The sequence below is a fragment of the Sparus aurata genome, chromosome 22 (assembly GCF_900880675.1).
Source record: "Sparus aurata chromosome 22, fSpaAur1.1, whole genome shotgun sequence".
NCBI classification, from domain to species: Eukaryota; Metazoa; Chordata; class Actinopteri; order Spariformes; family Sparidae; genus Sparus; species Sparus aurata.
The window spans coordinates 27102905-27129483 of NC_044208.1; the positions used below are offsets into that span (position 1 = coordinate 27102905).

Here is a 26579-nt window from a genome sequence, read left to right on the forward strand (position 1 = left end):
TACATTGTGGTTTTACATCTTACAAAGGAAGATTTCACAATCAGGCTTAAGACACCAAGCGACGTCAGCAGAGAGGGGAGAGGAGGAAGTAGCATGATGATTTAATTTTCTGCACACTGAGCAGCGTGTGTGCGCCTCAGCCTCCAAGTCACAAGCCTGCCAGTGGATGATGAATACATGCATGTGTGTGTTTCCCATTGACAAAATATAAGGGACATGCCAGTGTGTGCGATTTTGCTCTCCTTTGCACAAACTTTCTTTTATCTCATTTGAAAGCTTTGCTAACATAATCCAAGCTGTCAAGAGGAGGTGAAGCATACGACATATATATCGCCTGATATGATGGTTTCTCCTTCCCAGCATTTCCACTTACTCGAGAGTTATTGTATGAAAGAAAATTGACTTTCCGCGTCTTCTTTTTCTTCTCCTCGCAGAGTCATCCGTCCTGTCTTTCGACGGCAGCATGTACATGAAAGTCGTGATCCCGAACGTCATGCACACGGAGGCCGAGGACGTCTCCCTCCGCTTCATGTCCCAGCGGGCGTTCGGCCTGCTCATGGCCGCCACGTCCCGCGAGTCCGCCGACACGCTGAGGCTGGAGCTGGACAGCGGGAGAGTCAAACTGACTGTCAACCTAGGTATCGTATAAACCGCCCCCGCTGGCTCCTCCTCCCCTCGCGCTCAAGAGGAGGCCTTTTACTGTTTTATGTGTTTTTTCTTTATTCGTTCCTGTACATTGTTTTCTTTTCGGTCCAGACTTGAATATCAGACCTAACACATACTAAACCAGTTTTTTTTTTGTAGTCTGTCATCGTAGTTGCATGAATTGGTTTTGACTTGCCTGGACTGTAAGTTTATCTGCCTTGATGCTTCAGATGTCTTTGTAGATTTTGATATCCATCACTCTAACACTTAACAACGTTATCCATTGCTCTGCAGCACATCTTTTGAACGGATCATTTTAGTCATGCTCATTGTCGTGTACAAATAGGTTTTTTCCAAAGGCACATCTTGCTTTTTGTGAATCACTTTGATGGATGGCACTGTCCTCAAAACATGCATCAATTTCAGACAGCGGCTTTTTTAGATTATATTCTGCCATCTAATCAGAGCCGCAGGTAAGCGTCCGTACATTTTAGCGCCGCGCCGATAGTATGCATTCTTATCGTGTGGGTCTGTTCTTGTTGTCTTTATTTATTTATTCATTTTTTTCTCATGATAGCAGGTTCATGTCTCTCTCTGTCCATTAGTAACCCTTGGTATAGCTGGCATCTCCCATGCCTTGTTCAAAGATGGCACTCACCCCTTCAAAGGCCCTCGAGCCTGCGGCCCGTCTGGCAAACAGCCCGATGCCACAGCACCCAGCGCGCCTGCAGATGGTGGCACGAGTGCTACATTTAAAGTAGAGTGCAGGCCTTCATGCCAGCGAGCCTAGAATAGATACCCTCAACACAACGCACATGTGCACTCGCAAAAACAAATGCTTCAATCTAACTCATTTATGTACCGCAGCTGCTGGAAACATGGAACATCTGTAGTCCGTATGTCATGTTTTTAGAGAGGGTTTTTTTTTTAGAAAGAGACCGGTTTAACCTTTAAAAACTAAAGGAAAATCAAATTCAGTAAAAATCAATTTAATGCACGGAACAATTAACCAACGTAGGACCCTGTGAGAGGCGGTCTTCAGGTCTCTGTACGGTGTTGGTGCTTTGTGGCTCGAGGCTGTTTGTTCCCACTTTTCTGTTGCGGTTGACGGCACATGACCAGCCGGGTCACATGGATTTCAACCTGCACCTGCCAAAACATGGGTTCAGTATTCTCCCTTAGGTGGAGATTTGAGTCAGAGGCTCATACAGTCACTCAATTTTAATGAAAAGTTATACACACAATTGATAGATTATTCAGCACGTCGTGGGCTGCTAGTGAAATTATTTTGGCTGTAATCGGTGCGTTGCAAAATCGATGTGGCCGTTGAATTGCAGGCGACCATTTTGGAAACTCCCAACCCAATACGTATCCAAACTCCATGAATGTTTTTTTGGACAGCAATCTGCAAATGATTCTATTAGAACCCCTGTAATGATGTGAAAGTTTCAAATTAAACCAAAGAAACGAGCGCAGCCTAATCACTGCAGTAATATTGAACCTCTACTGGTGCAATATTACCGGCTACAGCGTTTTAAAGGAGTTACAAGAATCTGACTAAATTGGGATCGGTGTAGAACTTTTGCCCATCTGTAGCCAAAAATCAGGCCAAAAACCCCCCCCCCCCCCAAAAAAAATGGCCGCCAAGGTCATGTGGCCGTCCCCGGAAGGTGGCTTTTCTTTGCTCTTGGATGTCTGCAGCTGTAACCTTGAAGGATGCGATTTCATCTGTCACTTATTCTCCCCTCCCCATCTAGACTGTATCAGGATAAACTGTAACACCAGTAAGTCAACATTCTTCTACCTGCAGCCTTCTTCCTTCAAGTCAATGTTTGATTATAGCCTGTGTGCTAGATGTAAGGGCCAGGGATGTGTGAATGCAGGGGGCTGATAAGAGGATTTCTCAGATAAGAAGGGAAATAAGTAATAGCCGGAGATCAAAGTTATATGCAAATCTGACTTAATGTACTCTATATATTTTAAATGGCCCATTTTTTAGATTAAGTCAGGCAACTAGTTCTTAATCTCCCCCTGTATGCCTATAGCTACTCGCCCAACATTTATACTCCCAGCCTCTATGGGCTATATTGTTCTTCACTGTAATATATTCCTGTGTCTCACTTGCTTTGTTTTCCCTGCCCTCCTTATTTTAACACGTACTGCAGTATATAGGCCTCTAATGTGATATATAGACGGTGTTAGCGGACATGCTCTTACTCATGAGGAGGACTCTTCTTTTTCATTATTCTCCAACGCGCTCGCAGCCTCGTAGAGAGAGAGAGAGATTAAGAGAGAGAGAACAGAGACTTAAGAGGGGTTCGTGTGTGTGTGTGTGTGTCTGTGCGTGTGTGTGTGTATTAAAGAAACGAGCTGTAGACGCCTGTTCAACGTTAATTACCTTTATTATTGTCATCGAATAATCAGCGAGGACGCTGCAAGTTCAAATTCTAAAGGATTTATAGAATTTATTTGATTTGGTTTTTGCACACTTACTTCTGTGAATCAATATTTTTCCAGTCACTCGTTCAAATTCCATTTTCCAGAGAATATACAGGTTCTAATCTAATCAAAAGCGATATAAACGTGGCTCAGTCTACTTCTATTTCTCTGCATGGCTGTGTCGGCAGCGGACAACAGAAGTTTAGTCACCAGATTAGAATCTGAAACTGCTCCACAAATCACTCTCACAGTCTAAATAACGCTCCATTTAGGATCTGAAATCTGTGTGAGATGTTATTCAGCAGTTTTTTTTTTAGGATTCTGAGTGAGCAGCTGTGGCCACGAGATGACCTCGGTGGGGCTGCGTTGCCCTCTAGTGGTGTGTTGTGAGAATGTCTCTGCAGTCGCCTGTTGTAATAAAACTGCAGCTCAGTTTGTGATAGCTCGTTAAACGAGGTTGTCGAGGTTTAACTTCACCTTCCGACTACGAATCGAAGCGAGGGAGAGAGTTTTAATAGCGGCGCTTGAGTCCTTGCCTGAGTAACAGCCACTGTTTTCTCTTGTTTTACTGCCGGTTGTGATTTATTAAACTGCTTTCCTCCGTTGTCAGATCAAAACCAAATTTTTGTTTTGAAAGTCGGATTACTATCCGCAAAGGATACAGATCTTAAGCCCGAGAAAATGTTTAGTTTGACACATTTTTACATCATAATGCGCTGTCAAAATGTAATAATACACACGTGTTAATCCTAAATTGGAAACTCTTCAGCTCGTTTCTATTTATTTAATTCGTTGTGAAAACAAAGATTTGGTTTGTGCTTGTGCTTCCCCCGCCCCTTCACTAACTAACCCTCCTCTTCAGGCAAGGGCCCTGAGGTTCTTTATGCCGGACAAAAGCTCAACGACAATGAGTGGCACTCAGTACGAGTGGTCCGCCGCGGTAAAAACTTCAAACTCACTGTGGATGACGACATGGCTGAAGGTATTACCCTCGTGACCCTGCTGTTTTAATATCCGATGCATGATCATGTGATATATCTCTTTTTTTGGGGGGGAAGGGTGGGTTATATGTGGTAAACAAGTCAAACTGATGCAATTTAAGATTTCAGGCAAGTTAAATTTCATAATGGAGATAAAAAATACTGATGATAAACAAAAAAAGTAAGATCCAGTGTAAATGATTTGGTTATATATGATATATAATGATATATAGTGATTGACAACTCTGACTTCCGAAGTTACAAAGTAAGCCACATTTCCACCAAAGGAACTTTCCCCAGGGTCCAGGGACCTTTGGAGGAACACAGTGTGTCTCTGCTGCAGTGACCCGCGTCTAAATCAGGTTCTGGGAACATTATTTTACTCCACTAAATAGTCCGGGCTCAGGGGGCTGTACTTTCCAAGAGTACAAGAACTTTGGGGATTGGGCTTGCAGCAGAACATTTTCTGATTTGTTGAGTACAAGTAACACTTTTTGTCAGGGACCATTTTTTAAAAATCTCCGGCCACAAATCAGTTTTTGTTTTTTAGACCGTGAACACAGACGACAGCAGGCTTAAAGAATATTTCTAGTCCCTTGATAAATTGTTCCCGGGCCTCAAAGTTCTGGTCATGTTGTAACAACTGACTGCTCAGTTATTTGTTTTATTTAGATCACTTTTTCACCTTTGACTTGACTGTTTGGCACGGGTGGGATTATTACCTCAGCATGACACAAATCAAAAATGGGCGGTTGTTGTGTGCGGTTAAGGTTGCAGTATCCTTCCCTCGCTTCCACCCCTTCATCCCTCGGCCTCTTCTCCTCTCTCTCTCCCCTCCTCCGCCTCAGGTCAGATGGCGGGCGACCACACCCGTCTGGAGTTCAACAACGTGGAGACGGGCATCCTGACCGAGAGGCGACACGTCTCCTCTGCTCCGTCCTCCTTCATCGGGCATCTTCAGGTATAACGTCCAAACACAGATTAACTCACGTCGTTAAGAGGAATGATTTTAGTCTTCGTTATTTATCAGGACGGCGTATGCTACCACAGGTGTCTTATCTTTTTCAAATCATAGCTACAGTACGCGTTTGTTCCTCCTTGTTTGTGCTGATTATTTCCTTTGATCGGGTACGACTCTTTAAAACCTTGAACCCGATGTCCGCCATCTCCTCCCAGAGCCTTAAATTCAACGGCATGCAGTACATCGACATGTGCAAGAACGGGGACATCGACTTCTGCGAGCTCAACGCCCGCTTCGGCATGCGCTTCATCATCGCCGATCCCGTGACCTTCAAGACCAAGGGCAGCTACCTGGGCCTGGCCACTCTTCAGGCCTACACGACGATGCACCTCTTCTTCCAGTTCAAAACCACGTCGCCCGACGGATTCGTCATCTTCAACAGCGGAGACGGGAACGACTTCATCGCCGTCGAGCTGGTCAAAGGGTGAGCGGGGATTGTAACGTGTCGCTGCTGTTGGCTGCAGTCCAGCGTCTACAGTTATTAGATTAACAACAGCAGCATGTATGTGGGTGTAGCAGCTTTCTTGAGGCGTTGTGAATTCAACAACGCCGAGGAAACCGTCGATCCCGAATCTCTGTTGCACGGTTTGTAATTTTTGAAAAAGCACAAACAAGCATTGTGTTGGCTGAAGATTATTTTCTTTATCAGTTTAACTCGGAGCAGCGTGAGCCGGTTGTGGGTAGTTTTTCCCCATTAAGGTTAATCAGTCTGGGAAGATAAAAACAGACGCGCCGCCACCACACACATGCAAATTATGCACAGACAAACTCTGACGTGTTCCTCCGATGTGCTTCCTCTCTCTCTCTGCCCAGCTTCATCCACTACGTGTTCGACCTGGGGAACGGGCCGAGTCTGTTGAAGGGGAACAGCGACAACCCGCTGAACGACAACCAGTGGCATAACGTGGTCATCACGCGGGACGCTTCCAACACGCACACGCTCAAGGTGGACTCAAAGTCGGTCACCCAGAACGTCAACGGAGCCAAGAACCTCGACCTCAAAGGTACCGCGTCAACGGCGAGCTGCAGCGGTGTGCCAGCACACGACTTGGACTGGAGTCATAAATCTGGTTCTTCTAACTTTGCAAAGTCAAAACAACAACATGCAGCTGGACTTTGACTTCAGGACTAAAGTGACTTCCTGGACTTGACTTGATATCTGCCCAGCTGTTAGATTAAAACTATGTTTTGTGTTGGTATCATAAAGGTTCTTCGACTATAATCATAAGACTGAATCTTGAATCAACTCCTAACGGAGGATACTCTATAAATCTGAGGTACTTAGACATTTTAATTAGATGTCCTTGCACAAACAGACTTTGAATAAACCCAACAGCAGCCAAACATGTGCAAGCAGGGAGAGAAGAGACCAGGACAGATAACCTCAGATTGTCCTGTTCAGATTTAAAGACTGAATAGAAACATGCAGAACAATCAGCTCAGAGATGAGAAATGACAGCAGGAAGTACATTAGCTTTGTTGGACACATGGTGGAGTACGTGGACCACCACTCACTATAACGCCCTCACTTACCTTCGTCTCTCTTCCCCTCAGGCGACCTGTTTATCGGAGGTCTCGGACCCAACATGTACCAGAACCTCCCTAAGCTGGTCGTTTCTCGGGAGGGCTTCCAGGGCTGCTTGGCCTCCCTCGACCTCAACGGCCGCCTGCCAGACCTCATCAACGACGCGCTCTTCCGCAGCGGGCAGATTGAGCGCGGCTGTGAAGGTACAGATGACCTGTAGCGCATAAGAATCATGACCTGCCGCGCGAGATTCGTTAGCGTAATTGGAAGGCTCCTCAGTCGACAGTAGCATTGTTCAACTTCTGCCTAGTTTCTTTTCCTCTTCGCCAGAAAATAAATTGTCTTTCGGTTTCTTGTTAACTGCTTATGTTGTATCAATATATGTTGAAATAGCTGAAAGTACTAAAACATGAATTGCACATTGAGGGACATCCAGTTCACCCAGATTATCAAAGGATGTTAAAAGAAACCAGGATGTTCAGATTTCTTATAAATTGGAGATTGTTTCGCAAGAACACTCACCTGCCTGCCCAAACATTTGGACTGTTGTAGTGTTTAATGAATCATTACTTCTTCCAATGTAGAAAATATGATGCTGTTCAGATACATGTGATGTTCCTTATGTGTGGTGCAGGTATCTGCGTATGACCTCTAGAGGGCAGCAGAAGATTAAGATAAACTGAAAGCGCTGCACAGTCGCCTTAAATGAGCAGAACTCTTGGCGACATCATGGCTAAAGATCGTCTGTGTTCACTGTGTTCATCAGCTCAGCCCTCACTAACAAATGAGGGTTCCTCAAACTTGTGCAACTTTTGCGAACTCTAACAATGCTGGTCCCTCACTAACCTTTACTCTTGTTTTCCGCTCTGCTCTGTTCTGTTTGTTATTTTTCTTTCTGCGCCAACAAAGTTGGTTTCACCAAAGCCGACCTGCAAGGTAGAGGGTTAAAACTCAGCCTCTCGGAGGCCTGCTCGCCTGAAAGTCTGCTGTGTGCAATGCATCGTGGGTGTCACCATGGCAATAGTGTCCCCTTGGTGCCGCGGAGGTGACTCGCTCTCTGAAAAAGGAAAGTAAATATGCAGCGAGAGAGAGAGAGAGAGACTGCTGGCAGACAACACAACTGATTAAGCGACCCGAAAAACAAACTGAAGAGAAGTCTGTTGGTTTTTACTGCATTCTGATACCTCGGCACGGCTGCCGTGTGGAAGTAGCCAAACATATGTTAGATTCAAGCACATGTAACTGTGTGTATCAGTTATATATGAATGAGCTTATTGCATCTCATCAGGGTAGGTCTAGTGTCATATTTGCTGGTACCCTGTGTAATTTATGACCAGTGCTAGAACAACGGAACAGTATGTTTTGTTTACATCATGTCCACAGAGTGCAGAACACTCTTGCCAGCAGTTTTATTGCACTCCACTGATCAACATTCGATGGCGAAGGCGTGGAAACCCGTTGGCAAAGATGTGGAAGAAAGATGGCAAGCTAGCAAACATGCATGTCGACCATGAACGATTCGAAATATAACCAAAAGAACTGGCTAGGCAGAAAATACAGTTATTAATGCAACAGATTTGGGAGGCCTCAAATAAATGTTTAGACGAGAAATTACATAGTGTAAGTGCACCGTATAATCGAAGAGCTCAAACAGATCAGATCAGAAAAGTGACGTTCACACAGTGGTTGTGGGAGGAAGTCATCTGGGTAGTGTAAAGCGCAGAGGCAAACAGTTTGTGTGAGTCCTGTCTGTGTGTCCCTGTGAGAAAATGCCAGTTGTGACACATTACAGGCCGTCACAGACAGCAGAAAGAGGCTGTCGCCGCACATCTAAACGCCGTCAGCGCGCCGCTGATGTATCGCGCCTCTCTCTCTCTCTCTCCGCCTCTCTCGTTTTGTCATCATGTTTTCGCAACTTCACCAAGATGAGAGCGTTTTTCAGAGAGTGAGCGACCTCCCGCTGCCACGTAGCTCACGCTGACAAATGAGCACCGATGATGTGTGCATGCGAACGTGAGCCTCGCACCCATACGATGTTTAGAAACACGCGTCTGCGCACAGGATGCCTGGTTGACCACCGCCACCGTACATTACACAGTAAATGCACTTTCAGCTGGCAAACTTGCTCTGTTTTCCACTTCAAATGTCCTTCTTCTTCTTCTTCTTCTTCTTCTTCTCTTCACTTTGTCTTGCACAAGGCAATTGCTCTTAAACTCTGTTTACTTGCATTTGTCTGCCTTTTATTTGGACTGTTTCTTTAATTTCATCTTATTTACTTTTGTTTGTTTCCTATGTGGTTATCAGAAGGGTTTCTGTCAAGGTTTCTCCCCCGTGTCTGTCTAGACTCTTGACGGGGGGATTGTTTATCTCGTTATCTATGCTGTGCACTTGTCCTTATCTGCATTCCCTCTCAGTATAAGTATTCAAAGGTAAGAGCTATGTGTGGTGTAGAGGAATAGCAAACACACATCCAGTTTGACTTTGAATACCCTCCTCAACTCCTGTCTGACTCGAGTGCATACGCGAAGATATGCACTACATGTTCTCAAGTGCTCTCTCTCCGTCTCTTCTCTCCTCCTGCTCTTCACGACTTCTGTCTGTCTATTGTGTCTAATGCTCGCCTCATATTGTCACGGTTAGAGGTGTCTGAAAAGAAAAAAACTGCAATTGCATCGTGTTAATGACAATTCCTATTTGAATGGTTGTCGTCGTAATGGAGCTTTTGTCATTTTGTACAAAGGTCGTCTGTTTATGTGTCATCTTGCTCGTTCACGGAGGGAATGCAGCGTTTCTAAGTTTTACTCGGATAAAACTTCTTTCAAATGACTTGTTGGAATGATGAGAAAGAAAAAAAACTTGCATGCACGTCCATCGACGCACTCTCAGAAAGACGGAAATCAAGGGGAGTTGACAGTGTCGTCACATCGGCCCGGCCGCGGTCCAAGCTCTCTGCCGAATTACGCCTTGAGCGCAGATCAGAACTAAAAGAGCATCCCAGACGGCAGCTTTTACACTAATCAGTTAAAAGTAAATTCTGTTTGAGAAGCGTGCTGTTGATCCTGTGGAGAAAAAAAAAAAAAAAGCTGGCGCCTCTGCCTCGGCTCGCCAGCGCAATTGCCGCTTCACCCAGCGTGAAACGGGATTTCCCACACTGTTTTTAAGTGTGTTGCACTCCGGGTCAGGCTTCCTGTGGCGGCACTGTTCGCTCCTCGTTCTTTCTTCTAGGCCCACATGCTGTATCTCTCTCTAGAGTGCACTTCTTCTGCATGAGTCCTGCATTGTTAAGGCTCAGCAGCAGCTCCTACTGTCGCCTGACTGTTGTTTCCTGTTGGTATCTCCCTCTTTCCTCCCTCCCTCCCCCCAAAACCCTCCATCCCGCCTTCTCGCAGGCCCGAGCACGACCTGCCAGGAGGACTCTTGTGCCAACATGGGTGTGTGCATCCAGCAGTGGGAGAACTTCACCTGCGACTGCTCCATGACGTCGTACACGGGGACGCACTGCAACGACCGTGAGTACTCAACATTTACCTGAGCTAACGTCGCTTGCGCATTAAAGGAACAGTCTGCTGATTTCTGCCTGTCAAAGTCGAGGATTGGCGTGATGCGTTCTGTGGCTCTGAAGTGATCTCTTGAGCGATATCGGCTTCAGCTTGGAGACAACAGGAGGCAGGAAGCCTGTGTTGCAAACTGTGGTCAAGTTGCATTATGGGATTTTTTTTCCTCCAGTTTAAGCCGTATAAGGAAGCGAACCAGAATATCTCAGCTGCTGTTGCACCAATGCGACCCCTTCAAACGTGCACCCAGCTGTTACGTCACTGTGCTTAAAAACACATTACATGCAGCAATTTCACGCTGCAAACATTGGGCTGGGCAATGTGACGATATCGTATTGTTATCATGATGGACGTCGTCTTAGAGTTTGGATGTGGTTGCATCGTGATGTGGCATAATTTTGTAAAATGCTGTTCTACTAGTTGCTTCGTCATTATATCCACATTAATCATCAGTATTTATCAAAAATCTTTGTATTTGTGAGAGTACAGATTGGAAACATTGATATTGAGATGTTTGATTTTGTCCTAGCAGTCATGAATATTAACATATATATCATGTATCACAATCACCCGGCCTCACTTCAGCACACATATATCCATACGCCTGAATTGGATGCACCTATGGATCTATGTCTACCCTCTCTGCAACAGTGAGCACTGTATCCTCCACTCAAGGGCTCCCAGGCTGCTCCGCTCATGTGCTTATTAAGCCTTTTGTCAGATTTGCCGCGTGAAAGTCGAGCTGAAAGCTTCACGTGATCTTTAAATGAAGCAACCGCGAGAGTGCTGGCAATTGTTGAGGGTGTTTTTTTTTATTATTTCTTTTTTTTTGCTGCAATGCAGGCAATTTGTCGTAACAGGTCTGCGTCTCGCGTTTTTCGGGGCTTTCGGGATTGAGCGGCTGCGACTGGTGATGTGTAAAATATCCACTTCTGCCTCAATCGTCTTTTTATAAACGCCCTTCGAATAGCTATCACAGAAGTCGAAGTGTGAGTTTATTAGTGTGTGTGTGTGTGTGTGTGCGTGTGCGCGTGTGTGTAGGGATCTGTTATCCCCATGACGACAGGGGACTTCCCCTCAGTAATCACGGCTGGCGGTCTTTCATTTAGCGGTTAATAGTGGGGGCATACTGCTGCTGGGCCAGACTAATGAGGTGGTGGAGGCTGTTAGGAGAGCTGCTCTCCGTGAGCGCTGGCATCCCCCTAATCATCCAGACCTTTCTGATGCTCGACCCGGCCGCTGCGTACGACTTCATATCTCTCAAATCCTTCCCTTTTTGTATCTGTTTTTTTTCCTGCGTTTCCACCTCGCCCTCCTCCTTTTCCCCCCCCCCCCCCCCCGCAAAAGATCTTGTAACGCAAGTCGAGTCGGAGTAATCGACTTCCAGTTCTCACTCGGCGATAGGAGCTGTGTGTTTATGTGTTAATTAGTGATGAGAAGCCCTCGTTAATTCGCCTCCTGTAGCGGCCTGGGAGCGAGCTTTCATCGATTTCCCATCGCCGCCGACATATTTTTTTTTTCTTCTTGAAACCTCAAGAGCTTGGATAGTAACTTATTTTACATCTCATGACATTGCAGGTGCAAGTCTCGGTTCTCCTTTTTTCTGGTTTTGGAGATGGATGTTCAGTAATATCGACTGGACTGTCCGAGCGTATAATAGCATCGTTAAACTGAGTGCTGTTCCCCTAAACCTGCATTTTGTAGCTGACTCCCTTCTACTTTTGGTGCTCTTCCAAGCATTGTATTTTAATTTTCCTGTGCTGGAAGTGACAGAGTAAATAATAACGAGGACTGGAAAAAGGATAAAGAGGCAGAGTCGAAAGCAAACATGCATTTTGGTTTGGGAGAGAGTGCACACGGGCGTACATGACACTGTCTGCCCAGGGTCTGGTCTATTCTTGTCGGACTGACCCAATCTTCTGGTGTTGACTCGGATGACAGCCTGCGTCCCCGTGAGGTTTGAGGGCCCCCCAGCAGCAGAGCGGTCACACACCACCAGGTGGCAGTAAATCCACGAGCTGGACCGCACACGGTCCCTCCACTCCGGGAAGAAAATGAGATGCAATCCCCCGAGCATGAAATCAGCTTTCCTGTTATTTCCCTCTACTGCTTTGCTTCTTGTACCTCTTTCTCTCTTAATCTACCCCTCCCTCCCTCCTCTCTCTCTCTCTCTCTCTCTCTCTCCTTACAAACCCACAGACCATCCAATTTCTATAGTTATGGATCATAGAGAGAGAGATTGTGCGATCCCTTACACAATGCAAAATCAAAAGTGGTAAAAAAAAAAAAAAAAAACCCCAATACAATCGCTTCGCCAAATGCTGTTGTTTGATTGGAGCAGCTTATTGGGCAAAAACAATAAAAAAAATAAAATAGAAAACACAGAATTTGTATGGCGCGTGTGTTCTGCTCGACTGTGCGACCCGCCTTTTTATTCAGCGAGCGCGGCGCCGAGAGAGACTTTTTAATTAACAATGTGGGAGTGGAGCTTCTCCCTTCTGCCTCTCTCTCTCTCTCTCTCGGCTCCTCTCTCCCTCTCTGATAGCTGCCAGCAAATATCAGTAATTGTCTGCTTCTCTGACTCCGTTCTCTGCCCATTGTCCAAATGAAGAAACTCGAACAAAGTGAAGTGAACATTTCTGCCGGTAAAGCCCCCCTCGCCGTTTCATCTGCGCCGATTGTTAGCGTGCCCTCTCTGCACCTCCTCCATTGTAGCAGACGGGGGCTCTAGGTGGCGGAGGAGAGAGAGAGAAAGAAATGTAAAAAAATAACCTCAACTCGCAAGACCTGTCTGTGCTCCTTCCATTTGTTCCTGTGCACCCCTTTGCGGGGCTCTTTGCACCGCACAGACCATTTTCAGAGACACTTGGACAATCTGGAGGTGCATGTCGTGCCCAGCGCTGCTTAAAAAAAAAAGAAAAAAGAAAAGGGAGGGCGGAGGGTTGGACTCTTTTTATAGCATTTTCATCCTGCTTGGTTCTGGCTCACTGCTTTTTGTCATGCTCATCTCCATCTCCCTGTCGTCTCACATCCATCCCCCCTTTTCCTCTCCTCTCCTCTCCCTCTCCCTCTCCCTCTCCTCCCCTGTTTTCTAAGCCGAGCTCTTCCCTGTCAGGTTGTATGAATACCGCAGAGTTTCATTTAAATCCAAGGACATGGGAGCTGTGGGCCAAAGCGAGAGGAGCAGCGGACACTCCTCTTCCACATCCAGAGCAATTACTCAACTTACGTAATAGAATTATCTCCGCAAAAGGTCGCTCGCATTGTTCCACAGTCAGGAACGCAGTAAACAAACCGCAAAAAAAAACAAAAAAAAGAGTGGAAGAAGGGAGAGGCGAGCCGAAGACGGGCGGCAGAAAACTGTTTGTCAGCTTGATGCTGACATCAGTAATTGCTCAGATAGATTTGGTGATGAATTCCTCTGTCGGTGCATTGATCCCGACCCGCCCTCCGCTCAACCCGATGTCCTTAATTTACTTTTCAAGGCATGCTCAAAGGGCTGTAACCATATCCGGCTAACTGCTTACGTAAATGACAAGCGCAGCAAGCGGCGTTGCTTCCTCCCATATTTAAAAAGAAAATAATCGTGGCACTCGCCTCGCAGTCATTTCTCTTCCACTCGTCGGGGGGAGAGAGGAGCGAGGGGGGGGGGGGGGAGGGAGGGGGAGAGAGAAGGACAAAAGAAGTGGGGGTTGAGGAAGAAGCTCTGTTTTCTTTGGTCCACAATGTTCTGCCGAGAACAAAATCAACAATAAGTAACAGCATTTTCCCGCTTTTGGCTGACGTGTCCGCCCCACAGTGTAAAAACCCGGAGGGGTGAGAAATAAAATAAAAAGGAAGAAAAAAAGGCGGTCACACAATAGCAGCATTCATTCTGATATGACGTCAATGATGAGCGGAGGTTTTAGAATAAACAATCAAATGATAAAAAAGACCCACACACACCCTCACACACTCACACACACACACACACACACACACTCACACAAGCTCACGCACACGCTGCTGGTATCTATAGACCTACTCATGAATACTGGAGTTTTCAGTGGAGCATTGAATTATTTAACCTGCTGTCTCTGCAAATCAGGATAAAGTAGCTGGCGCTGGCTGGGACGGGCCAACAGGTGTGGAGCAGAGGTGAGCCGGCTGTGAAGTACACCCAGAACCCTGTAGACTGGCATGGTTTCAGCCGGGCACAGATGTCGCGGTGGCAACTTTAGATCCAACTTTTTTTCGCTGGAGAAGGAAAATAGTCAGTATTCAGTTTTTCTGTTAGTCACTTTTGCTTTTATTATACTTTACTGATCATCATACCTCACAATTTCAAGGTAATCCAGGAGAGGAGAGCAGCGAACGGGGAGATTAAAACGTGAAAGACAATCCTTCCTGTTGTTTCTTCTTTCCAGAGCTCATAGAAAGTCTTCCTGCTGCATCTGAAAGTACCTTTTGGCTAAAGAGGGCTTATAAGTGGAGCACAGAAATATGAGAACATTTGCCTATAAATACCGCAGGTAGATCAGAAATGGGCCAAAAGTTTCCCATGGAGAACGATTCGTCCTCGGGGCACAACCCATCCCAAAAGCACACTTTTTGAAATGATCTCACTCTCTTTGTTGTCGTATGTTGAGGCGGCGACTGAGGCGTCACGTGATCGGGTAGCTCAAACAGCCGCTTAAAGCTTTGACAGCCGCCTGCGGTGTCGTCACAAGAGAACATGTTGTGGATGATGGAGGCTCGGCTGCTTTGAGGAAACTGCGCTTGTTCTAGTGTAGCTGTCGCTTGAGGAGGAGTGTAATTGCCCAACATCAGCCCGGCGGAATTGCCTGAAACACATACATACACAAGACTGCACAAACAGAAAGTTGTCCCTCCGAGCTTTATAATCTCTCCTCCTCCCTCCGTCACTTTATCACTCCTCTTCCTTGTCTTGTGATGTCTGTATTAGAATCAGAGCTGCATGTCCAGCCCTTGGGGGGGCGGGTAGCGGGGTCTAACGAGCTGCCCCGCTATTGGCTGATCAGGCTAATGATGCTTGCCCGGCACTGCATCATGTCACTGTGATAAGACTGGATGTCACTCGTGTCAATCGATGTGTCACCGCCGTGCTCAGAGCCGTGGTATAATTGGATATATGCGGTGCTGTGGAGCCTAAATGCCCCAGGGCCAGAAGAAAGAGAATGTAAAACTGAAAGAAAAAGATGGAGGAGAGGAGTGGAAGGCGTTACTCCCCACGAGTGTCAATAAACGGGTGCGTTGAAGAAATACTGTGGATCATATATTTTTATTTTCATACATTATGTGTTTCTGAGCCATTAGTCCCGCTGCGGGATCATTGTTTTGGTTGTTAACTTCAAGCTGCATTATTGAATCGTTCTATAATCTATGAATCACAAAAAGGTGTCACGCATAACAACAAACCCGCCCAAGCTGAGTATCTTTATTAGCTTCTTTATTAAAAGCGTCCTGCTGAGTTAACGTAAGAAAACAAAAGTTAGTGTTACTCACTAATTGTAATCGTGAGTCTCTTCTGTTACCTTTAATGGACAATATGTAGAACCTTTAGTTTAAAGCATACAGAAATAAACAATAAACAGATCAGAATGTGAAGTTATAACACTTTTGGGTTAGCATGCTAACCACCTAGCCCCTAGCCATTGTTTACTGAGCTTATTAAAATAACTACTGTTAGCAGCAGTTAGCATTTACTCTGGTGACATGTTGCCCCCTTTTAATTTAGGAGTAGGCCTTTGAATTCAACATTTGACAATTCCTACACATTGCACCTTTAACTTCCGATGATATACAACATGCCCAGTAGACAAATTGAGCGACAAGTTGGTGAACAAAGTGGTGCATGTTGAAAAAAAATTGGTTATTCTTCTCCTAAGTTGTTGGAGAATGAAACAAAACTAAAAGGACTCAATATCGGTCCTTGTCAGTTGGCCTGGAAATCCAATATGTCTGCTAACGTGTTATTTAGAACAACTTTATACGGTGAAAATATGTCAATCTGGATCGGATGTTTTCAGCCTAGCTTAGCATAAACAGTGTTGGCAGCGGAGAAAAAAAACTCCCGCCACTAATTCCCAATAAAACCACAATTTTCTTTTTTGTGAAAGCGCCTGACTCCAGCTTAATACTTAACACACAGACATCAATTGTTTGTCTCATCTCGCTCTCAGAAAAGTATGAAATGCTGAACCATTCCTTTGACCAAGAACATGATGGTTAACAACCTTTTATCTCAGTTGTTGCTCCCAGGAGAAGATGTGGAAGATCTCCCGGCGTGATAAATAAAATCATGACTTCGACCGCTGTCTGCGGCTGCTCCTCCCGGACTCTCTGCGACTGCCTCGGCGAGCGAACGAACGAGAGAGAGATGTTGTATGGAACGGCAGAGGGAGAGGCAGGAAATGATTGAGTTGAGCACATTACAGACAGTTACGATGAGGGACATCCATCTGTTTTGGTGCCAGGCGGGTAACCTTGAGGCTGTCAGAGCTTTCCCAGCGCCCACCCTGGCCCTCACAGGCTGAGAGCCACAGACACATCCATCAACACATGTTCCTAGACACTTTTCAGAAGCGCCGGCAACACATACAAATCACCCAATCAATACCTCGAACGCCTCACCTGAACTTCAGGGTTTTGGGCAGGAACATATCTCGAGTAAATGTAGTTCACACATTTTCTTTCGCAGCTTTTTTGCTCGTCTCTCTTTTATCAACTTTTTCACCTGTTGTCAGCGTTTATCTTCCCTGATATTTTAGAAATGTTGATGAAATCATCTCATCTTTTAACCTTTTCGTCTCCACCGCAGCGTGACAATAAATATGCACCGTCGCGACAGTGTGTTGAAATGTATATTTTCGTCTTGAGAGGCGACACAAAAACAAGTAATTTGTGATTCTGACTCCGGGGCTTCAATTTCAACAACTTTTAACGTACATGAGTGAAAAAAAAAAGGTGACTTGGTTTCATTCTGTGGTTCTGTTTTCCTTGTTGCTCTTCCCTTCTCTCGCTCTGTGCTCTCAGCCGCGAGCCTGATGGGTAGTCATCAACGGTGAGGAGCTAAACCACTCAAAGCGGACTACAAAGAATAAAGCTCCCCCTCTATACGGCACTCGTAGGAGGGCACTTCATCAGAAACAAGGAGCTCTGGATGTACCTGCCCCTGTTTGTGTTCATCTCAACCGAGAAGTCGATCTAACCGTGTCTCTGACTGCATTTCAGCAAGCTCCTGGAATAAATATGACGTCTCCTGACGGGCACATTTTGACACTCCTACCTCACAAGCGGGCTTTTACGTGGGTCACACCGTCCCTTTTTCAGGTAATTGCCAGCATCTGGTCTCACAATTAGACAGTGTGGGTTTAGCCACAGGGCAGTCATGTCATTCATTGACTACAGTTGCCATAGTGAGGTCAGTCATTGGAAGGTTTCGGCGAAGAAAGGAAAAAAAAAACGAAATTGCTCTATTTGATAGCTTACAGCCATTAATTTTAACCATTAAAGGGCTCTCAGCAGAAGAAACCTGTGTTGTGCCTGAAGGGCACTCATACAGGAAATGTGCTCCTGTCATAAGCAGGCCAAGACATCAGACCATCAGACGAAACTGATGGTTTTCATCAGGTGGAGGCATTTTAGAGGCAATTACCTCTGACATTTTTATTTCCACCGAGAACAGTCAGTCCACTCTCGCCGGGTTTACTGAGACACCCTCTTGTGAGTTCAACCCGTGGGAGGAGATGGACGTGCGGTCCCACCCACTTGACCCGACCCCCTGCTGTGTCTGCGAGCCCTCCGCCGGCAGCTTTTACTCATGTGTGATACCCTTGAAATACGAACATTTATTACACAGCTGGCTAAATGGCTGTAACCAAGATGACGTCCTTTTCTCACATGGCTGGAGGAGAGCCGGAGTTTGTCTCATTGGCTGTGTGTTAGTGGGTAGAAGAGAAAGATCTCCGCCACTCGATACTGAGCGTCATTTGTGGCCATGGAAACAGAAGGTGACAGAACAGTCTCATCTCAAGGTCCGTTACTGAGCCGGTCTGGTGCTTTATTCTTGCACTGGTTATTCTCCATGCTGGTTACGTTTTCCCCAGGTGTTAGGTAGCTGTAGATGTCCATTTTCCGAGCAGTTTAAGAGGTTTGTGAGATGAGATTGCAACATCCAACATCTACCTTGAAAACGTTGTTAACAAAGCAAGTTCCACCGGCAAGTTCTTGTTATGAAATTATTGGAGCCGGACCGTCGATTCCCGTTGATTCCATCCTCGTTTTGTTCACGCTGACACTGAACCTACCGATGGTTAAACCAGCATCTATGTCAAATTGTAATTTTATGGGTTATTGACACAGTTGCGTAGTTTATTCTTGGTGCCACTCTTCACATTGTTATAGCTTAGTTAATGATCTTTTTGTGGACGGCCCTGATGTGTCCACAGATCGCGGCGCCGGAGGTTTGCCAGTGCCTTGTTAGATTACTCAGCCTCACACACGGTTATTATTCCTGCTTTTGTCCGCGTTTTCATGCCTCTACTGTACCTGCTATTCAAGCTCACCGCCGCAGAGGAATGGCTTTGCAAAAAAAAAAGGATAACAAAGCACCAAACTTGTAGTGTTACAAAGTCCCTTGCTCTCGGTGTGACAATGCACCTTGTGGGATAATGGCCCATTAAGTCAACAAAAAAGGTATTATGCTGTGTAAGTGCAGAGCCATTTACCATTTTAAAAACACGGTGAGGGATGCATTGGACCCTTGGGTGTATTAATAGAACTGGATACTCGCCTCTCAATTAAGTTCCACTGTAAGTTTTTCAAGGCGTCCCGGACTTTCAGTGCCGGTTGAGAACTGCTGCTGCTGCTTGTTACCTGAACACATAAATGACGTGGAACACTTCATGTTTACTGGAGCTTTTTCAAATTCAAATGGACCCAGTGGATGAGATTCTGATGATATTGAGCTGAATCTATACATGGTTTTTACAGGCGTACCTTTGCAGGGAAAGGTTGGTGGTTGGCTGCCAACAACAAGGTGTAGAAGTGACGGACATCCGAGGTCTTTCTTGCAAAGTCAACAAGTAACTTTGCCGTGTCTCTGCACTCATTTCATAATTTCCTGTTACTCACATTGTTGAGGGTGGTTTTCCCATCTGCGTGACTCAAACACGCACGCCAGCTGGGAATGACGCATGTTGGGATACTGACGTCTGACCGGACGCTGTTTTAATACAGATTTTGGAGATTTTGGATTTTCAACGTCCACCTCGTGATAATTATCAACCTCTCGACTCCAGTTTCGCCTCTTTCACTCTGCCCGTCCTGCCTTTCTACCACTTTGCTTGCTTCACACTCTTTTTCTTATCCCTTTTTTTTTTCTCAGCCTCATTGCTAGATGCCTGCAATTATTGTGTCAGCAGCCTTCTAGTTCATCACTTAGCCCCCCACAGATGGTACTCGCAGACTTTCACGGTACATTGTACTAAGTTGCTCTCAGAGTTTATAGCCGGTGCCTGCAGATTTCCCTACCTGCCTCTATAGGAGCCGCCAAGAAGAAAACTTTGATCCGCTTACTGCTGTCGGAAGTGCAGACAGGCGTGACACGTCTTAAACAGTCTAGATCGCTTTATCTCTAATGATTATTGACCACTGATCGTATGTAAGCTTATGAGAAAATGACCTTCATTCTCACATGATTTGTAAACAGTTTCCTATGGATTTTATACCTAGTTTCAAGTCATCTTCAAGCAGCATGATGCTCATTATGTTACAGTAACCATATTTGATTAATCAGGGTAGGCTTCAGGGCACGGCTGCCTTGTTCTAGACGAGCTGCTACCACCCTGTGTCCTCACTCGGATCCAATTAGGATATCCTCCCCAGCACCACCCTCTTAATCAAATATGGTCACTTCTGGCTCCAAGATGGTAGCAGCCGTGTTGCCAAACTCAAAATGATAGTCCACTGACTACTGGGTGACTTCATGATCGGTAAACGATCTTGTCTACTGACGAAAAACAGATCCTCCCCAGCACCACCCTCTTAATCAAATATGGTCACTTCTGGCTCCAAGATGGTAGCAGCCGTGTTGCCAAACTCAAGCCTTCAAAACAATAGTCCACTAACCACTGGGTGACTTCATGATCGGTAAACGATCTTGTCTACTGACGAAAAACAGATCCTCCCCAGCACCACCCTCTTAATCAAATATGGTCACTTCTGGCTCCAAGATGGTAGCAGCCGTGTTGCCAAACTCAAGCCTTCAAAACAATAGTCCACTAACCACTGGGTGACTTCATGATCGGTAAACGATCTTGTCTACTGACGAAAAACAGATCCTTCGTAGGAACACCACATACATCGACACTTGTGAATCGTTGTCTTATAATCTAATCTTAATTAGCGGACTTTTAAAGACTCACTGCCAACCGAAACCAGGCATTGATGGCACTGTTGCACACAACTGTGTTCGCTGTGTATCTGAAATGTGTTAATATCGAATGTGTAATGTGTCCAACAGCTCTCGAGCTATGGGAATAACACGCAGACAGACAAACGGACAGCCCTTGCTTTATAGTTGGACAATGTCAACGGATATTAGCTTTTATTTTTACAAATACAATTCACTAGTTTTTTATTATAGGAGGTTTTTTTTTTTTTCCAGCAAGAAGTCTCATTTTCAACCCTACTTGAGGAAACATGATATGAAAAGAGTCAGCTCTCCAAAGGTCATCATTTATATTCATTATACAATGGCCCTGCATGAATATGTAATTCTGATTTGCTCAAGGGTTGTTGATTAATTTCACATAACAGCACTCTGACACACTGTAGTAAGTCCTCGCCGTCTCGTTCTCCGTGCTCTAAATTCACCACCCCGGTCAGACATTATCTGGAAGGATATTCTCATGTACGGAAGGCACCACACCGGAGATGGCGGGCGGACATACTTCACGCCGTCTAAACGTGAAAACCCGACCGCGCGGTTGTTACATTCGACGCTTTTCTTCTGATTTAAAACAGTGTCTGGGAGCTTTAAAATGTCAAGAATACACACAGTCTGTGGTACTCCATCACAGCGTGTTTAGCTAACCGTTAGCTAGTTCAAAAAAATGACATGAATGCGTGATTATTCATTAGTCAGACTGATTTGCACTTGCTCGGCGGCTTCTCCTCACCACAGCCTTCCTGCTTCGGTGAGGGGAAATGAAGAAAAAATCAGTTGCAGGAAATTGTTTGTCTTCGTCCGGACCCGTTGACAGCTCCTCCTGTACTTACCTCTCGTCACAGAAGATAACAAATTGAATCGCGCCGCATGTTCAGTTGTCACATTCCCAGCCGGAATACGGCTTTGGTGCCATGTCGCCCGGTGACAGCCTCGTACGAATTTACAAGCAGCCTCTCATTTTTGCTTCTGAAAGTTACCACACCTCTTTTTTCTTTTTTTTTTTGCTCTCCATCGCTCTCTCCCACTGTTGCTCACACTCTCTCTCTCTCACACACACACACACACAAAGTAGGACACTGATGCCATTTAGATTAGTATCCCATGTGACCAACACTGACATGAATTTTCTGGGTGACAAGGGACCCAATTACAGCGGAGGGCTGATCGTCCACGGACCCACCGTTTCAAATTGTCTCCCGAGCGTCAAGCGGGGGGGGGAACCAGGAGAATGTGTAAAAACTGAATGTGTTCGTGTGTGTGTGCACTTTTGTGTGTGTGTGTGTTTGTGGAGGCAGTTAACTGTGTCACTGTCTGTTCACATCTGCGAGGAAGAGGCCGGGATAAACACCGGGGTCAAATACATCACTGTAACTGTAATCGTAATGCAAACCGACTGCTGTCAGTCTTGCGATGCCTAGAACAAGTCATAAGCTGACACACACACACGCACACACACACACACACACACACACACGTATAAATACACCGACTTCAGATGGTACCTGAGCCTGAGTAAAGTGTCTTGACAACTTTTTAGCGAAGAGAAACCAAAAATAGTTCAAGGTAAGGTACGTTATTTCCTCACACATCAGTAGTGGGATATATTGCGTACTTACAACGGCTGAACCTCATAAACTCAAAATGTGTATTCTCTGTTAAAAATGTAAAATGTTAATCATTGCAGCTAAAAAGCACAGCCTCCATATAATGAGCAATTTCCAAAGGTCAGGATGATGCAGTGCTGAGTGAACAAGTAATGGATCACGTCAGACACATTACACAGCAGAGGCCTTTTGTGTATATCATTTTATTTTAACGTCTCCCCCGCGCTCTCCGTCTTCCCTCCGCCTGACAGCGATCTTAACCAAATCAAGCTCGGTGGATTGATCGGCGGGCCTTAAAAGGGGAGACAGATAAAGACTTACCACTTCCCATGGTGACATAATCAATTTTAATCAATCCTCCTCGGCTCAAGCCGTCCGGCCGGCCGCTGATTTAGACTCCGGCGTTCTGTTTGGGCGAGCGAGCGTGTGCCGTGCATGCACTTATGCGTGCGTCTTTGTTTATGCTTGTTTGCTTTTCGCCCGTTGTCGGATTTTTGCAGCGCTCTGTGTGCGTGTGCACATTAGCAGCCGTGCTGTCTCTGTATTGTCCCAGGCTATTTTCAAACCTTGTTCCCTTCAACATGCGCTCTCTCTCTCTCCCCCCCTTGCCCCACTTCTTGAAAATGTCTCTGCGGCAGCGTGAACCCCACGCTCGGCAAGTACCGTTTGTTTTTCCCTTTTCCTCTGCATGCGCGCTCACTTCGGCGAATCGAAAACCTCCCTCTCGCTGAAATGTCTGCCGGAATAAAAAGTATCTTCTGACGCTCGGGTAATGCTTTTGAAAGGCTTTGCGTGCCTGTTGGCGGCGGGCTCGGGGAGCACGCTGAGATGTCATATGTGCCGTCCTGGCATGAGATCAGAACAGCTGAGAGTCCAAGAAAATCCTTTCCCCCCCCTTTTTCCCTTTACTGTATTCATACCGAGCTGATTCACCTGAGCCAGGCTCGGCGTGTTTTCGTTTCTTCCAAATGAATATTTCACAAAAATGGCGCAGATAATATACTTTCCGCTGGTTTTTATTCTGCTCAGTGAGTGGCTGACAGTGATGGTACTGGTTTCCCTCGTCATTATTCACCATGTAGTGTGTGCTGGATGTGTGTGTGTCAGTGAGACTGGCCCCGGGCCTTTGCCAGCCCATTACTCCCTCGCTGTTTCGTGCGTGTGTGCGTGAGTGGGCTGTGTGTTCAGGCCTTACTGATTGTTTCTCCGTCGTAGGGACCCTCATTACTGCCCCCACACTGTCACAAGCATCTGCTTCCCTCCCTCCCTCTTTTTTTTTTTTTTCCTCCTCCCGCTATGCGCTGCAGCCGGCTCCAAGCGGGCCCTGCGCTGGTCCGTCATGGAGCGGGGAGGGGGAGGACGAGATTGGAAAGCGCACAAAGAGACGAGACAACACAAATTTGGGAACGTGGAAGGTGGGGAACATACGAGCGTCTTCGAGCTGCCAGTGTTGGCGGTTTCGTGGCGGGAGAACAGACCTGTGATCACGCTCAGAGCTGGACATCTTTGAGCAGAGATTGGACCGTGGCCCCGGTTCGACCCCGGCGCAGCGGGGCCTACAACCTCCGGCGCACCCCCGAGAGAGAGAGAGAGGCAGCTTTTATAGTGATGTATTGCACTGCCCAGTGTGCAGCGGCTGGGGAAGGAGGGAGGTCAGGGATTAAAGCGAGAGAAAGTCTGCGTGAGGGAGAGAGGAAAGGGACACATGGAGAGAGAGAGGAAGAGAGAAGGCATAATGAGTGTGTCAAAATTAGCCCGGCTCACCCAGAGAAAAACAGCAGTATGTGTTACTAATGATTTGTTCCAGTAAGGCCCAGTGAGAGGGGGAAAAGAAAAATCCAGGAAAGTGCACAGGAGACAGAAAATGAAGAAGAAGCGGAGGATGGAAGGGAAGTCTTTTTTTCCTCGCAGCTAAATTGAAACATGGCGCTTTTCTTTTCTTGCTTTTCGAGACAGGCAGAAGTTTTTGTTCAGTACTTAATGGCTTGTAGATCCAAGATGGAGGTGAGTAACACCCCTGTTGGATCAAATGCTGATTTTAGATATTTGGGAAAATGACCAGCTCCACATTACCCTAACAAGACAATGAATGTCACGAGCGTAAACGTCCTCATCCTCCACGAAGACACGCGCAACAACGAAACAAGACGCTACCCCACTTTCAAAGCCTTCGACACAAACAGACCTGTGAATAATAGATCTAGCGTAGCATGTTCCTTCACACATGCAGATCCCACAATGTACATATTTTAAGCGAGCATTTCTTCAAAAGCTTTTCCGTGTGAACAGCCGTAGAATCGAGCCGACGGAACGTCCCATTTCAAACACGAGCTCTAAGACCTACGACAAGATAATTATTTAATGACCTTAAGGTGAAAACCATCCATTATCATATCATCGGGCTCGGCATCGCGCTGCACTTCGCGGCGGCGTTGCTCTGTTTAACTTGTTCTAATTCTTCAGAGATATAAAATGAAAGTGATTAGGTTTCCCTCGGAGACCTTTCTTGTTCCCTCCTTCATTTGCAAGGATGCAAACCCCCTCCGGGGTGTTTTTTTTCTCACTCGCACTTTTAAAAAAGCGCTTCTACTCGCGCCCATCACATCTGAGAAGTAATAATTGAAGGGGGTGGGGAACATCTGGGAAATCAGTTATGTCATAGCAGCCACCGTGCAGTATCCAATTATCAAATGCAACTGGAGCTGGTGCTGCAGCTGGAGTATTTTATCCACACAACATCCCATGTTTTGTATTTTTTCTTAGCCCAAAGCCTTAAATTGCTTCTTTTGTCAAACCGACAGTCACAAACCAAAAGAGGCAAAGCAGCAGCTCCTGACATTTAAGAAAATGGAACCAGGAAATGTTTGATATTTCTGCACGAAGTCCGTCGATTGTAAACTCCCCCGGCGGCGTCACCACTGAGGGACTTTTGCGGCCGTACAGATAGATTTCACTTGACGTCACTTAACTTCAGCAATTCACAAATCATCAACACTGCTGGCGAGAAATTTCCTTTGACGGATTGTTCGACTGATTGCTGCAGGTCTATAGTTTAGATCAGAGTAGGTGACGAAACAGGAAGTAAATAAGGGTTAATTCGCCGGTTTGTCAGCTCCTCTGTTATCAGCTCCCTGCTGTTATTAACGTGATTCGTGTTACGGTTAATGCTGGTTGTCGGAGTCGAACTGATGAATACGTCTCCGGCACTGCGGAGGAGGATGGAGGATAATGGCGAGCATTAGCTATGACCGCACTCCCTAGATAATAAGAAAAGTAAGAAATCAAAAAGCAGGGCCGGTGCTTTGGTAAGGTAGGGCGCAGCAGGTCAGAGGCGCTGCTGACGTCAAACTTAATGGCTGGTCGCGGTACAGTGGTGTCATCGCCGCTGTGTGAGCAAACGGCATCAGATATCGAACATTAATGGTTCGTTAAGTGGCCTTAATCATAGTTCTGTACACGTTCCAGTAATTGTGTTAATGGCTGAGTTGTATATGAAGGTTAAGGACTAAGTGAATGTTGCTTTTGCATGATTTTATAGTAGTTATTGTATATTGTCTAATTACGTTACTCTGAGGATGGATGATTCCCGTCTCTGGCTACGTGACAGAGAGGTATCTTTTTCAAATCTCACATCTCGCACATTTCCTGTAACAATTATGTAAATGCCACATTTCAAACTTTTTAAAGCCGGTGAGAAATGTTTTGGTTTTAAGGTGTTCTGCTAAATCCCCGGAGATTGGCGTTGCAATTACACACCCCTGCAATCATGTAAAAATAACCTCCTCGGCTCAAGCTATTTTGGCCTTCTACCTTCGTAAACTAATGGGTTCTTCGTCTCCTCTCCACCTTCCCCCCCCCCCCCACTCCACCCTTTCGTTTTCTCCCGACAAGTTTGCGGCGAGTTAGCATAACTCAGCAATAAGTGGCTGAGTTAGAATCCACAGATATCTGACGGAGCTCTGCACAGCGCTATGCATAGTCGGGGACCAATTTTTTTTTTTCACGGCTGGTGAAGTCTGATTCACCGTGAGGCAACCGGTGCTCAAAAATTATATTCCTACGTGGTGCTGTAAGTCACTTTGAATGAAACCACCTAGTGAATAGCGCCAAAAGTGATGATGTGGTATCTCCAGTCGCAGCGCTGCCACTTAAGCCTCTCTAATCACCGAGGACATCCCAGGCTGCCGGAGTATTCCAGCGATTCCTTAATCTCCATCTCGGTGATCCTGTGGTTTGAGCAAAGCCACCCTCTCCTGGTGCTCCTGGAGAAGCGGCGTGGCGTTCCCCCACATTCCAGCGTCCTTACGATCGTTTGTTTTCGAGAGCTCTCTCTTTCCCGCCTCTCTACTTCGTCGCCA

The 26579-nt window shown here is 46.0% G+C and overlaps 1 protein-coding gene across 13 annotated transcripts in view; it reads left to right on the plus strand.

The window, feature by feature from the left end:
• Positions 1-26579, plus strand: part of nrxn3b (neurexin 3b) — a 292901-nt gene that overhangs the window by 113115 nt on the left and 153207 nt on the right. For 7 of the 13 annotated variants that reach the window (XM_030404631.1, XM_030404630.1, XM_030404628.1 and 4 more), the window contains 9 exons: positions 435-638; positions 2403-2429; positions 3947-4066; positions 4913-5025; positions 5241-5509; positions 5899-6089; positions 6640-6813; positions 7520-7546; positions 10000-10119. In XM_030404631.1, coding sequence (XP_030260491.1) covers positions 435-638; positions 2403-2429; positions 3947-4066; positions 4913-5025; positions 5241-5509; positions 5899-6089; positions 6640-6813; positions 7520-7546; positions 10000-10119 — 1245 coding nt within the window. The remainder of the gene's footprint in view (positions 1-434; positions 639-2402; positions 2430-3946; positions 4067-4912; positions 5026-5240; positions 5510-5898; positions 6090-6639; positions 6814-7519; positions 7547-9999; positions 10120-26579) is intronic. The other 6 variants (XM_030404632.1, XM_030404635.1, XM_030404629.1 and 3 more) reach the window with 1 other exon arrangement.